Raw genomic sequence first — 12,323 nt, 5'->3', positions numbered from 1 at the left:
AGTGACGGATCTAATTTTGGTGCGTAACTCTAATTCTTAAAACTTTATATGCATGGTACAATTCATCGAGCCTAAATAATTTCCAACGTTTGTATGCTAGATTACGTTCCCTTATTAAAGCCTTAATATTATTGTTAAACCAAGATTGATTTTTCCTTCGAAACTGCTTTATAGTCAGGGGAACATGTAAGTCATATAGAGATAGTTTATATCCGTTTGAAGAAATGATTTTTGGTCATCCACAGAAAGGATACCGTATATTCGAAACCACTCAATATCTCTAAAGCTGTAATTAGAAGGTTGATAAATTGGTGTACATTCAGAGGTTAAATAAATTAAATCATGATGAGAGAAACCAGAAGCAGGTAGTTGATCATAAAGAAGAACTTTACTAAGATGACTAACAAAAAACAAGTCAAGTAGAGTGCTATTGTCCTTGGTGAAATGAGCAGGTGTAACGAATTTTAGAGTGTTTAGTAACTTTTTAATGAACACATCGTTATTTTGTGTTTTTTTTTCTAAAGAAAGTTGAAAGAAACAGAACTACATGTGTATATCATTCAAAATTCGTATTTAAAAAAAAAATACAGATTTACAAAATTGTGCAACAAAATTTAAAAGCGCCGGCTTTTTACATTTTTTAAACTTTACTTTATAACTTGCCTAAAGTTTTTTAATATCTTTCTTTTTACTAAAAAAAAGTTCATCTAAACACGTCAGTTACAGTCTGAAAGAAAAAATGTATGCAAACAAACCTTATTTTGGAAAACGGACCTATTAAATATTAATTTAAAATCATTATAGCAAATTACTGAAAATTGGGGTAAACTTTGTGATTTCAACTGCAGCAAAAACAAAATGTTAAGAGGTAGATTCATAGTTAAATTTATTAGTAAAATTTGAAATATATTTTTTAAACATGTATCCTTAGATAGATAGATAGATAGATAGATCTTTATTGTAACTAAAATTCTTATAATTTAAACCTGAATTGCACAATTTACAGAGATATGGTGTCTTACATTCTACCTTACTACTGAAAATATTATAACAAGCATTCAATTTATATCACAGATTTATTACATTTTGAAGGAAAAGTTACTAAAAAAAACCTTCATTAGATATTAGAATTTTTTCATAGGAAGAGATAAGTGGGGAGCAGAAAACTGTCTTAAGATGTTGTTTAGATTTTATCACAGAAAAAAAAGTGTATTAATAAATAAGAATGAATAAATTAATAATAAACTAAAGAATAAATATATAAATAAATAAATAAATACATAAATAAGTACAAAAAATAAATAAATAAATATATAAGGAAATAAATAAATAAATTGAAATAAATAAATAAATAAATGAAATAATTAAACACGAATGAACAATTTTAATAAATAATGAACAAGTGAACAAATAAATACAGAGATTAATAAATAAATATTTTAATAAATTGAAAACCATTAATTAATTAACCTAAACAAATAAATAAATAACAAGAAACAAATAGAGAAAACAAAATCAGTATATAAATAAATAATAATTAATTAGATAAATGTAACATTCATTTATTAATAAATAAATCAAAAGAAAACAAAAATTTACTAACACCTTAAGCAGCTAAGTTTGAGATTAAATTGTTACCCGAACAATTACACGATAAAATATAACGGTCTTGTAACTTCGAAATTCTTACAGGAACCTCATCAATATTTGCTATTCTTGAAGCTCTTTTGTAGAAAAGTACCAGGGCAGATTAAGCATAATTTTTAATATTTTATTTTGCATTATTTGTAATTTTTGTATATGAGTTTTGGCACATTTTCCCCAGACAGGGGAACCATAGAAAATTATACTTTGGAAAATGGACTTAAATATCATTAGTTTGTTTTCTGCACTCATCTTAGACTTGCGATTTATAAAAGGATAAAGTGTTTTTATCACAATATTCAGCTTATTTAATGTTTGCTGAATGTGCAAGTTAAACGTCAATGTTTTATCCAGGTGTACCCCAAGATACTTAGCACTTGACTTCCACTCAATTTGCTCTCCGTTCAATTGAAGGTTATTGTATGGCAGTAAACAAGGTTTCCTTTTTTTCGTAAAAAAAAGAGCCTGTGTCTTTGATGCATTTATTTTTATTTTCCAATTATTGAAATAAATCTGAATAGTATTCAGAGCAGATTGCAAGTTGGTTTCAATGCAAAAACCAGTTGAATCTGATGAATAAACGCAAGTGTCATCAGCAAATATTGCAGTTTCACAATTTTGAAGTTTAGGGAAATCGTAAGTATATATGTTATATAAAAATGGGCCTAGAACTGACCCTTGGGGTACACCTGTAGTGATATTGTTCTCTTCAGTGTACCAGTTGTTCACACAGACTTTAAATGTTCGGTTTGACAGAAATGATAAAATAATTTTTACAATATACAAGGGAAATCTTAAGGTAACGAGCTTATGAATCAAGCCCTCATGCCAGACAGTGTCAAACGCTTTTTCCACATCAAGAAGTACCATTCCTGTGCTCTTTCCTGAAGACAAGTTATTTTTTACAAACTTTGTTATTCTGTCAATTTGGTTAGTTGTACTATGATACTTTCTAAAACCAAATTGTTCTGGTGGCAAGATATCAAATTGATCTACATGCAAAACGATTTTCTTTTTTATAAGTTTTTCTAAACATTTGCTTAATGAACACAACAAACTAATTGGTCTATAACTAGAAGGATCACTAAAACTTTTTCCTGGCTTATGGATAGGAATGACTTTGGCTGTTTTCCACTCTGTGGGGAAGTAACCTGTTTTGAAACAATTGTTAAACATGTTTTTAAGGTATCTTATGCCTATTTTTGGAAGATTCTTTAAAAAAATATTTTTAATTCCGTCAAATCCGGGAGATTTTGTGGTCTTAAGACTTTTTAAAACAAATGCAACTTCATCAAAAGATACTATATCTTCGGTTACATCAAGGACACTTTCGTTGAGTAATTGCATTGATTGATTAACAATACATTCTATGTGATTATTAGTTGCATTGTTGCCAGCAACTAAACTGTTTGCACAAAATGTGCGGGCTAATGCGTTGGCTTTTTCGTCGTTGGATATTAATATAGAATTACCTATTTTAAATGACGGAATATGAACTTTTTTCTTTTTAATTACTTTTATAATATTCCAAAACGGCTTGCTACCTTTATCTAAACCCTGTAATTTATTGCCCCAGCTCTGATTTCTGAAAAGAAAGATTGCATTTTTGATGAACAGGTTCATTCTATTCATTTCAGATAGAAAGTATTCGTCCCTGGTCCTTATCCATTGGGTTCTATTTTTGTTTCTTACTTTAATTGCTTCCACTACATAGGAGGGAAGTGAATTATTATTGTTTCGACTTTGAGTTTTTTTTGGAACGGTTTCTTCAACACTCTCGAGTACTGATGCTGTAAACGTTCTAACTGCTCCGTCAATTTGTTCGATACTGATTTTATTTGAATTCCTCTCTGTACTGTTTCTCAATTTGAGGTGAATACTTTTTTTAAATTTTTTCAAATCAGCATTTGAATAGTCAAAAAATTCATTGCATTTTTCCACAGGGGTTGACTCTATGTTTATTATTACCGGGAGATGATTCGAACTAAGATCATTTTCAACAACAGGTTGATTGAAAAGTTCGGGGGAATTTGTTAAGAATAAGTCTATAGTAGATGGATTAGATCTATTGTTTGGGGGCATACATGTAGGTTGAGGGGGGTACAAAATGTTAAATGGGTGTCTTGATTCTAAATCAGCTAGTATATTTCCCCATGCATTAGCTCTGACACAACCCCAATTTCTGTTCTTGCAATTGAAATCGCCACCAATCAAGTATGTATCATTTAATGCAATCAATTTACGTAAATCGTTACGGAAATCAATCCTTTTTTCTGGGGAAGTAGAACCACCCGGAAAATAAATTGAAAAATTTTTATAGAACGTGATTTCAACTGCAGCCAAAACAAAATGTTAAGAGGTAGATACATAGTTAAATTTATTAGTAAAATTTGAAATATATTTTTTAAACATGTATCCTTTCATCATCGTTTACGTATGGCATTTTGTTTTGGGTTGCGCTTAAAATACTGCTTGGGTCCTAATACTTTATTTATTATAATATTGAATATTATAGTTCTATATCACAGAAATCTGTATGAACAAAATACTGTAAGGTCAAAATTCTGTACGACAAAATTCAAAATCTCAAAAAACCGTTCAAAGGCTTAAAAATTGTAGCCTATTTACAACATTTCAAAGCACAGTTTTTTTTAGAAGAGAAAATATTTTTCAATTCATATTCGTCAGCATTCGTCTTTTTTGGTGATAACGTGGTATCAAATATTGATTGTCTTTTATAGTGTTAAACGCATTTAATGTTTCTAACTATTCATCATCTTTTATATATATTTTTATTTAATTCTGTTTGACGCTTGTATATTTTCAAAAACAAAAACAAAAACAGAACTATTAGAAATACACTTTCAGGATATCAAGCTAGGTTCTACATTTCTTTTTCGCTCGAAATTGGATTCCTGAAAATTTCTTTTACCGATATTGATTTCATTTTTTTTTCGAACTCAAAACGAAGTGAATTTAGGTGTTCTAAATTTCGATATTTGCGATTTTCAAGTGAATTGAATTCGACCAGAGTAAGTAGGTGTGATTTGAATTCGAAAAGAGGAAACAGTAGCATTTTCACTTAAGGACAATTAACTTTAACTTTTGTATGTAATGCACTTGGTTCGTAAGAAGTTGCAGCTTCTAATTTTTGATTGACAAAGCATTTAAAATGATTTTTAATTCATCAAATATCTTTTTCATAACATTTCGAGTTGTTTTAAAAACTGGCACATTCAAAAAGTAAGCTTTAACTAGAGTTCTTTCCAAACTTTACTATCGGAAACTTCTTCTGCAAACCTACAGCTAGCTGGCATGGGCATCACCTAGCTGATAATGTTTTTCAACCAAGATATGAATGTATGAAAAACGTTGTAGATATAAAGTCGATTGTTTAAATTATGTTTTAAGTAAACAAAAATCACAGCTAAGAAGACTTTAAAAATATCTGTTATCGCTTATCTCGGATAACTTATCTTAATAAAGCCATAAACATAAATATATTAACATAATGCGTAGCTATGAGTTATTTATATTTTCCTTCAAAGTTGTAGGTTGTGTGTGGGAAAAGCCTAATTTTGTACAGAAATGCAGAACAGCAGTAAACTAAGGTATAACCCAATTAGACCTACTTCATAATCATCTTATAACTCATAATTTCATGTTAAAGACTTTTACCTACTTCATATGAATAAATGAAAACACAAATTAAGCCTCCCAACCACGCAATCCAAATCCACTTAACAAAAACGAAAAAATCAATATTTATTACAAGTTTCAAGAAACCACAATAAAATTCCATATATCGCGATACCGAAAGTTGGCTGTCAACTTAACTATTTTCCCATAAACAAATGTTTTTATTATTAATTATAAAAGAAATACCTTTAAAAATATTTTATGCAAATATAGAAGAACTCATTTGTAAGTTTATAGCTTAATTTTGTTTAGAAATATTATTATTCATTTGGTCATTTTTGCATACATTTTTCTTGTCTTGAAAGCGTTATTATAGGTTGGACGGTAGGTAGGTTAGGTATGTCAACAACTTGTTAGTGTTAAGTGTGAACTTGACATTACAATTGCGGTTTTTATAATGAACTTTCTGTTAATTTAAATAAAAATGCTAATAAATAAATAAATCGATATTTAATCGTTTTAACTTTTTATATTCATAATTTGATTTATTATAAAATGCAAACCATTTTTTAAAATAGCGGAAATCAACTTAACTTCTTGGACTTATACAAGACTGGTAAATTTTGTCACTCTCAATAATTTCAAGACCTATTTCGATCGATAACAAATTATTAAAAAAAAAATTATTAGGTACTAACCTGAACTAGGTCGATCACTATATCGAGTGCAGTAAACCCACGCTGGCCAGACAATTGGTCCGTTTGATCCGGTGCCGCTGCCGCTGCCCGAACTCGTGCTGGCATTCCCGCTGCCACATGCTTCTGCTGAATTATCAGCCCCTGCTGTTTCCGACGGTGAAGCAGCAGTTGTCGTCGCACTGGACGCACTTGTCGGCGACTTAACTGGGGTACTGTAGTTACTGCTGAATACTGTACTTGTGGAATCGTTGCTATTGGTGCAATGATTGCTAATTAGCGATGAGGTAGCCGAAGCGGCAATGGAAGCCGCATTGCTACAAACGCTTGTCAGATCTATTGGCGTACCAGTTGTCGACGACGACGACGACGTCGCAACTGCATTACCGACGCCACTGACCACTTTGGCACTAGTTGCTGAGGACGACGATAAGCTTTTATCCACCCTCTTACTATTTCTTGCTCGCGAAGAGCCACCCGCTCCACCATTACCACCCCCACCGAGCTTATTCAGCGGATCGGTAATGCGACGTCCGAAATCAGCTTTCAAAATATTGTCTATGCTAAACTTTAAACTGGGCTCATGCATGTTATTGTTCATAAAGGGCAGATGTGCTTGCATTTGCTGTTGCAGCTGATTTAAGCTCGACGTTGACGAATTCGAAGCGGATTGCGCGACCAATCCGAATGCGGTCAATTTGCTTAGAGCTGATTCGCCGCCATTTTGGGCTGCCATCTGGGACATTTGTGTCATTTTCGATATCGCTGACAAATGTGAATGAATTCCGGAAAAATTATTAATATTTTCCGTTGTTTGTTCGGAGGCGGCAGCAGCGGATGCTGCGCTGGACTGATGTCGCAGAGAAAACGCACTTGCTCGCGCTGCTGCCATAAATTGCATTTGTTGCTTCATTAATTCCTCGGCGTAGATGTGCGATTTTCTCAAGAATTCCTCTTGGAAGCGTGTTGGACTGGGTCTCACAATAGGCACACTTGAGGCTGCTACTGCAGCAGGTATCCGAAGGGCGGCCATTGCAAATGGATCGATTAGTTCGTCCGTTAGACGGGTATTTCCGATTCCGTTAGCCGATGAGGGTCGTGATACACACCCACTATCAGCAGATGATATCAAATTATTACTTCTATCACAGTTTTCCTGTCCAACTGACAGCTCACTATCTTCACTGTCACACACACTTGCCACTTCGTCATTCATGTCACCTGTCAGTTCATCGTCATCGGCAATTGTCGGCGGATATTGCAACGGACTGTCACTTGAGACGGATGGTGGTGGTGTTGCTTTGACCAACTGACCGGTGGGACACAATCGTGGACTTGTCACTCCATGCGCGTGCATCAACAATTTATCGGGATGCATTTTGTGCGCCAACGTTTCCGACGACAACGCTGCGGCGGCGGACAAAATGGGCAACAATTGTGGCGGCGGTGGCAACAAAAGACGAGACGTTGCTAACGTTGTCATTTATCGAACACGCTAAACCGCATCGGAGTTAAATCCGTTTTTAAGAATAATTTTGTTGTTTGTAAAAAAATGCCGATACTTGCCGACGGCACTCAAATGTCATAGTTTGTTTATTTATAAAAATTTGCTGTCATTCGAAATGTCATAAGAACAACGACGATTCCGTTAACTTTCACCGTTTTGACACTTGAAAGCTTTTTATTTGCAAAATTTACAGTTTTGGGCGAATTCTAAAAAAACAACAACTTAGGTAAGTCAGTTAGTTACTATAACTACATGCGACCGACGCCGCTTGCATAGTTTTCAAAATGAACGAGAGTAAAAAGAACCCTATAGATGCCGCGTCATTCGTTGTCAAACCGCGTCGTTTAACTGAAATCGTTTTCAATGAATGCAAACAAACGAAGGTAGGCGGCGCCGTCTGCGCTGCCACGAACATATAGTTTACTTAACCGCCATGTAAATAAAGTGGTCTGGCAACTTCCCCTCTTTTTGATACGACATTGGAGGAAACTAACTGTGTGTGTGACAATAAGAGGGCGTTGCCATTTTCGATTAAATCAGGGATGGTCTTGACTTTTTCGATTACATAGGAATAAACTGGTTTGACGTTGAATGTATGAGTTTTTCCAATTAGATCTTTTAGGTTAGAACCTCTGTCTCTCTTTAACTTTTGCACTTTTTGGTATGTTACTTTTGTTGTCCTTTTTTTCTGTAAACAGTGTTGTTCTCTCGCTCATTGCAAATTGTTAATTAAAGGGATATTTCCAGTTGGCTTAATGTTTCCTTATCTGGTTTTGAACTGAACGCGTTGTGTACAATGGACTGCTGGTTGGGTTTGAGTTTGGGTTGGTGTCTTGCCAGGGCTCTGGCCTGGTTGCTGAATGAGAAGGAGGGGGGAGCCGTACATAAGTTGGGATTTATTTGGATTATTGGGAGGGGTCAGATAAATATTCCCTGTTCTCCATCTCCATCATTGACAGACATGGTGCGTGTGTTTGAATACAATTGCGTTACGTTGCTCTGTGTGTGGATGGCGTTGTGGGAGCTTGCCCAGGCCAGGCCAGGCTATAGGCACATAATTTGAAGGGTTGCAATTGCAACTTGGAATTGGAAGTTTCAATAATGTTTTTATTTATTTTTATTTTCTTTTTTCCTGTGAGTTAAATAATGTTGATGTTGCTGTTGCTTAAGTTGTTGTTCTTGTTTTTTGTGTATTGAATTGTTAAATGAGTCTGCAAGTTCTCTGTCGACAACTTATTGGTAATATAGGTACCTACAACTTATACCTACCTAGGTTCCTATGTACATATATTTTTTGAATTCTCTGTTATGGATTTGAGTTGAAAATTGAGAACAGGTTAATTAAGTGGGGAATGAAATGGCATTTTGGCTTGCACAGAACAAATAAAGCGTTTCTGGCATTTTATAGATGGTTCAGTTTAGTTTGATTCAAAAAGGAGCACGTTCGGATTCAGAGTGTATCTTTATAGATACAAAGGTTGATAGGTACCTACTTATACCTACCTAATGGAGGAAAGTTTAAAGGAACATTTTTGCTCGTAGGTACTTATAGATATGGTTGCATATGAAGGCTTCTATAAATCTATAGGCTTTACTTGTATTTTAGACATAATTGTAAGGTATAGGAATTTTTTGTTTAGGAAAATAAGTTGATAGACAAAGTCAGGTAGCAGGTATGTACATGGGCATGGGTGAATATATTGCATCGTTTTTTGGCATAGAATTGAATTTGTTCGATTTTAAATGTTGCTAAATATATATGTAGGTACATACCGATACTTTGTAGGTTGAATATTAGGTATGCCTTCATATAAATTGGTAGCTATAAAAAGCCTTTGAAGTTTTATTGAAGAATGTGATTGTGTGAAATCGTTTAAGATTATCATACATCTTTTGGATGTTAGTTAATCTAGACTTCTAGAGATACAATTACTTGTTATTTTTTTTATTTCAAAAAAGTATTTTGAAAAGTTTCAATTTCTATACGTTTTCAGGGATGTTATGCATACCTTAAATGATGAAGTGGATTTAGGTGGTAAGGCATCGAGATCGTGAAATTTGTAAGGCTTTTTTCTTTGGTTTCGCAGAGCTGCATTATATTAACACAACAAAAAGTATCTACAAAAATCCACAATCACCTAGTCCCGAACGCTCTGTATTTCCACAATCGTTGTAAATTTGTTATTTTTCGGATAAATCCAAATTACTTTCATTCTCCAATTTAAACCAAACTAAATATATTTGATTAATTTCAAATTAGGTTGGTTTTGAATTTTTAAACAAAAAGCCTTAATAAATATCTACTTTAGGGGATTAGACATAATTATTCATTAATTAATGTGATAATTTTCTGAACAATAAAACTTAAGAATATTGCCAGTTCAAAATTTAGTGGAAACAATATTCCAACTACCTTTTTTCGAAGGTTTTGGTATTTTAGGTGGCATATAAATGATGATTTAGACAGTGTAAGTTCGACTCAAGGGCGGATCCAGACTTTAAATCAGGGGGGGGGGGGGTGACACACTTAACATGTAGATGAGTTTTTACTTACCTCTTAAAAATGTTCTGTAAAGGACGCTGACAAAATGAAAATAACATAATGTGCGTCTTAACCTTACATTTACAAATATTAAGGGCTGAAGCGACAACTTTAGTTATAAAATTATGAAAGGTTTAGTCAATTTTTTTAATTCAAACAGTTTTCTAAATATGACATATTCAAGAGCTAAATCACAATAGTTTAGAGGGTTTTTGGTGCATTTCACGCAGAAATGTAAGAAGTTGTTTTGAAACGTAGCTTTTTTCAAAAATAATATAAACTTATCTTGTTTCTTTTTCTAATATTGAGAAGAACGCTTTAAAAATTAAAAAAAAAAACAGAAAATGAGAGAGGATCTGATATGAAGAATCGTCTTGATATTTTAAAGTAGTTATTTCGAATTCAATTTCGGGAGTCTTTTATTACAGTCGACTTACTCGTATATAATAGAAAATACTTTTGATGTTAAAGAAGTTAACAAAACTTGAAAATTGTAGACAAAAAATGTTTGGTTCATGAATTGAAGGATATACATAGGTGCATAATTTCTCTAAAATTAAATAAAAACAAATTGAAGCAAATGAATAAGTTGCGAAGAAACTTTTGTTTGGCACTCACAAATTACTCGTTTCAGAATCTCTTTTCACTTCGAATTTCAAGAGATTCAAAACCTTTAAGTATATCAATAAATATGAAACGCTCATTTTTTTTCAATTAAAGATTAGTTTAACAAAAATGTCATTTTTGCTGTTTTTGGGACATTTATATTATTGAAATTCGTGTTTGAATCTCAGTTCTAGAGCATTCAAAGCAAATTCACTTTAAAGAGTAGATTTATTTAATTTTTTAGTATCTTAAAAGTTTTTGTATTCAATTGAAAATCAATTTTGAAAGAAATGAAATTCACGACTGAGTTGCTAGAACTTGCTAATGTCTTCCAAAAAGTCTGTTTAAAAATATTTATTATATTTTAAGATTTAAAAATGAATCTGCAAAATAAGTTTTTCTCAAAAATTTAAATGCCATTTTATTTCTCAAAAAAACTAGATTAACTTATTTTTTTATTGAAAAATCAATAGAGAAGTTTTTTTAATTGATTTTTACATATAACATTTTTAAATTGTGTGTGCAGTTATAAGGTGCCTATAAATATACATTCTACATAGTGACCCTTTCTAAGATATCGATTTTTTCTTAAAAATAAAAAATATAATCACATTCTTAAGAAAACTTAAACAAAATAACGCTTTCTGATACTCTTCTGAATCAATACCAAATTATGTTTTTCTTGTCGAAAGAAGCCAAATTATGGAAAAAAATTCAGAAAGTTTCGAATTTTCTTATATTAAAAAATAAAAAAAAAAGCCTTTTTTCGACTTTTCTACCATTGTAATGTCATGTTTGATTAAAAGCTCGAGTTCGAAGTTTTTTACGAATTATGAGACGTATTTTGAAACTTATTATCAATTTGACGATCTCTTATTTAAGGGTTTCTTTTTAAAAACCTCAATATTTGTTCTTTTTCCTAGAAACTTAAAGAAATTTAAAGCATTACAAAAGTTTTTCCAAATCTAAATTGAGTGAAGCAAAAATTTTTGTTGTTTTTTACGGCAAACCACTTTTTGGAAAATGTGGTTTAGGTAAATACTAACAAATCTTTAGATGAATTCTTTATTTAAACAACTTAACTGCATAAGCTTTTTTTGGCTCAGATGACCCTCACCCTTCTGGATCTCTGGATCGTCCATTGGTCAAGTTGATGAACTTGTGCTCCGTTATTGGAAAAGGGTTGAATTTCCGATTCGTATTATGTTCTTGGTCCAGTCCTTTGGCAAACAAAGTTCAAGGAAATAAAATATTAGTTTTCAAATGTAAATATTAATAATTATAAACATAATGGGGGACATATCCATTAACGCAATACGATAGTTTTGAATTCAAAGGAGTTCCTAGGAAAATACAAAAAATTTACCCCTGGGGGGAGATAACGCAATCCCCCCTCTGAATCCGCCATTGGTTGGACTTTAAGTACCTATACCCACTTATATTAAATATGGTAAAGAAACATTTTTCATTTTGCCCACACAGTCCATGTATAACATTCGACATATGAAAAGCAAAAATTGCGTATACGCCTGAGTACACCATTGCTATTTTTAGGATGATTTAAAGTTGCATGAATACAACCAGTGGCTTACTTCTTTGAAACTTAAATACATATTAAGCATATAGTCATAGAAACCAACATATTTCAAATAGGTAGCTACATATCTTCGCTTTTCTAGGTAAAAGACTC

At 32.4% G+C, this 12,323-nt stretch overlaps 1 protein-coding gene across 1 annotated transcript; it reads right to left on the bottom strand.

Annotated features, from left to right (window-relative positions):
- Positions 1-5,976: 5,976 nt before the first annotated feature.
- On the bottom strand, positions 5,977-7,819 carry LOC129950063 (homeobox protein invected-like). The gene has a single exon (XM_056061851.1). It carries the CDS (start codon positions 7,459-7,461, stop codon positions 5,977-5,979), a length of 1,485 nt encoding a protein of 494 aa, XP_055917826.1. The 5' UTR covers positions 7,462-7,819.
- Between the last annotated feature and the right edge of the window lie 4,504 nt (positions 7,820-12,323).

This window comes from Eupeodes corollae, chromosome 3, assembly GCF_945859685.1.
Source record: "Eupeodes corollae chromosome 3, idEupCoro1.1, whole genome shotgun sequence".
Taxonomy (NCBI): Eukaryota; Metazoa; Arthropoda; class Insecta; order Diptera; family Syrphidae; genus Eupeodes; species Eupeodes corollae.
Note: the sequence above shows the minus strand (reverse complement) of the source record. Positions and strands in the feature narration are given on the sequence as shown.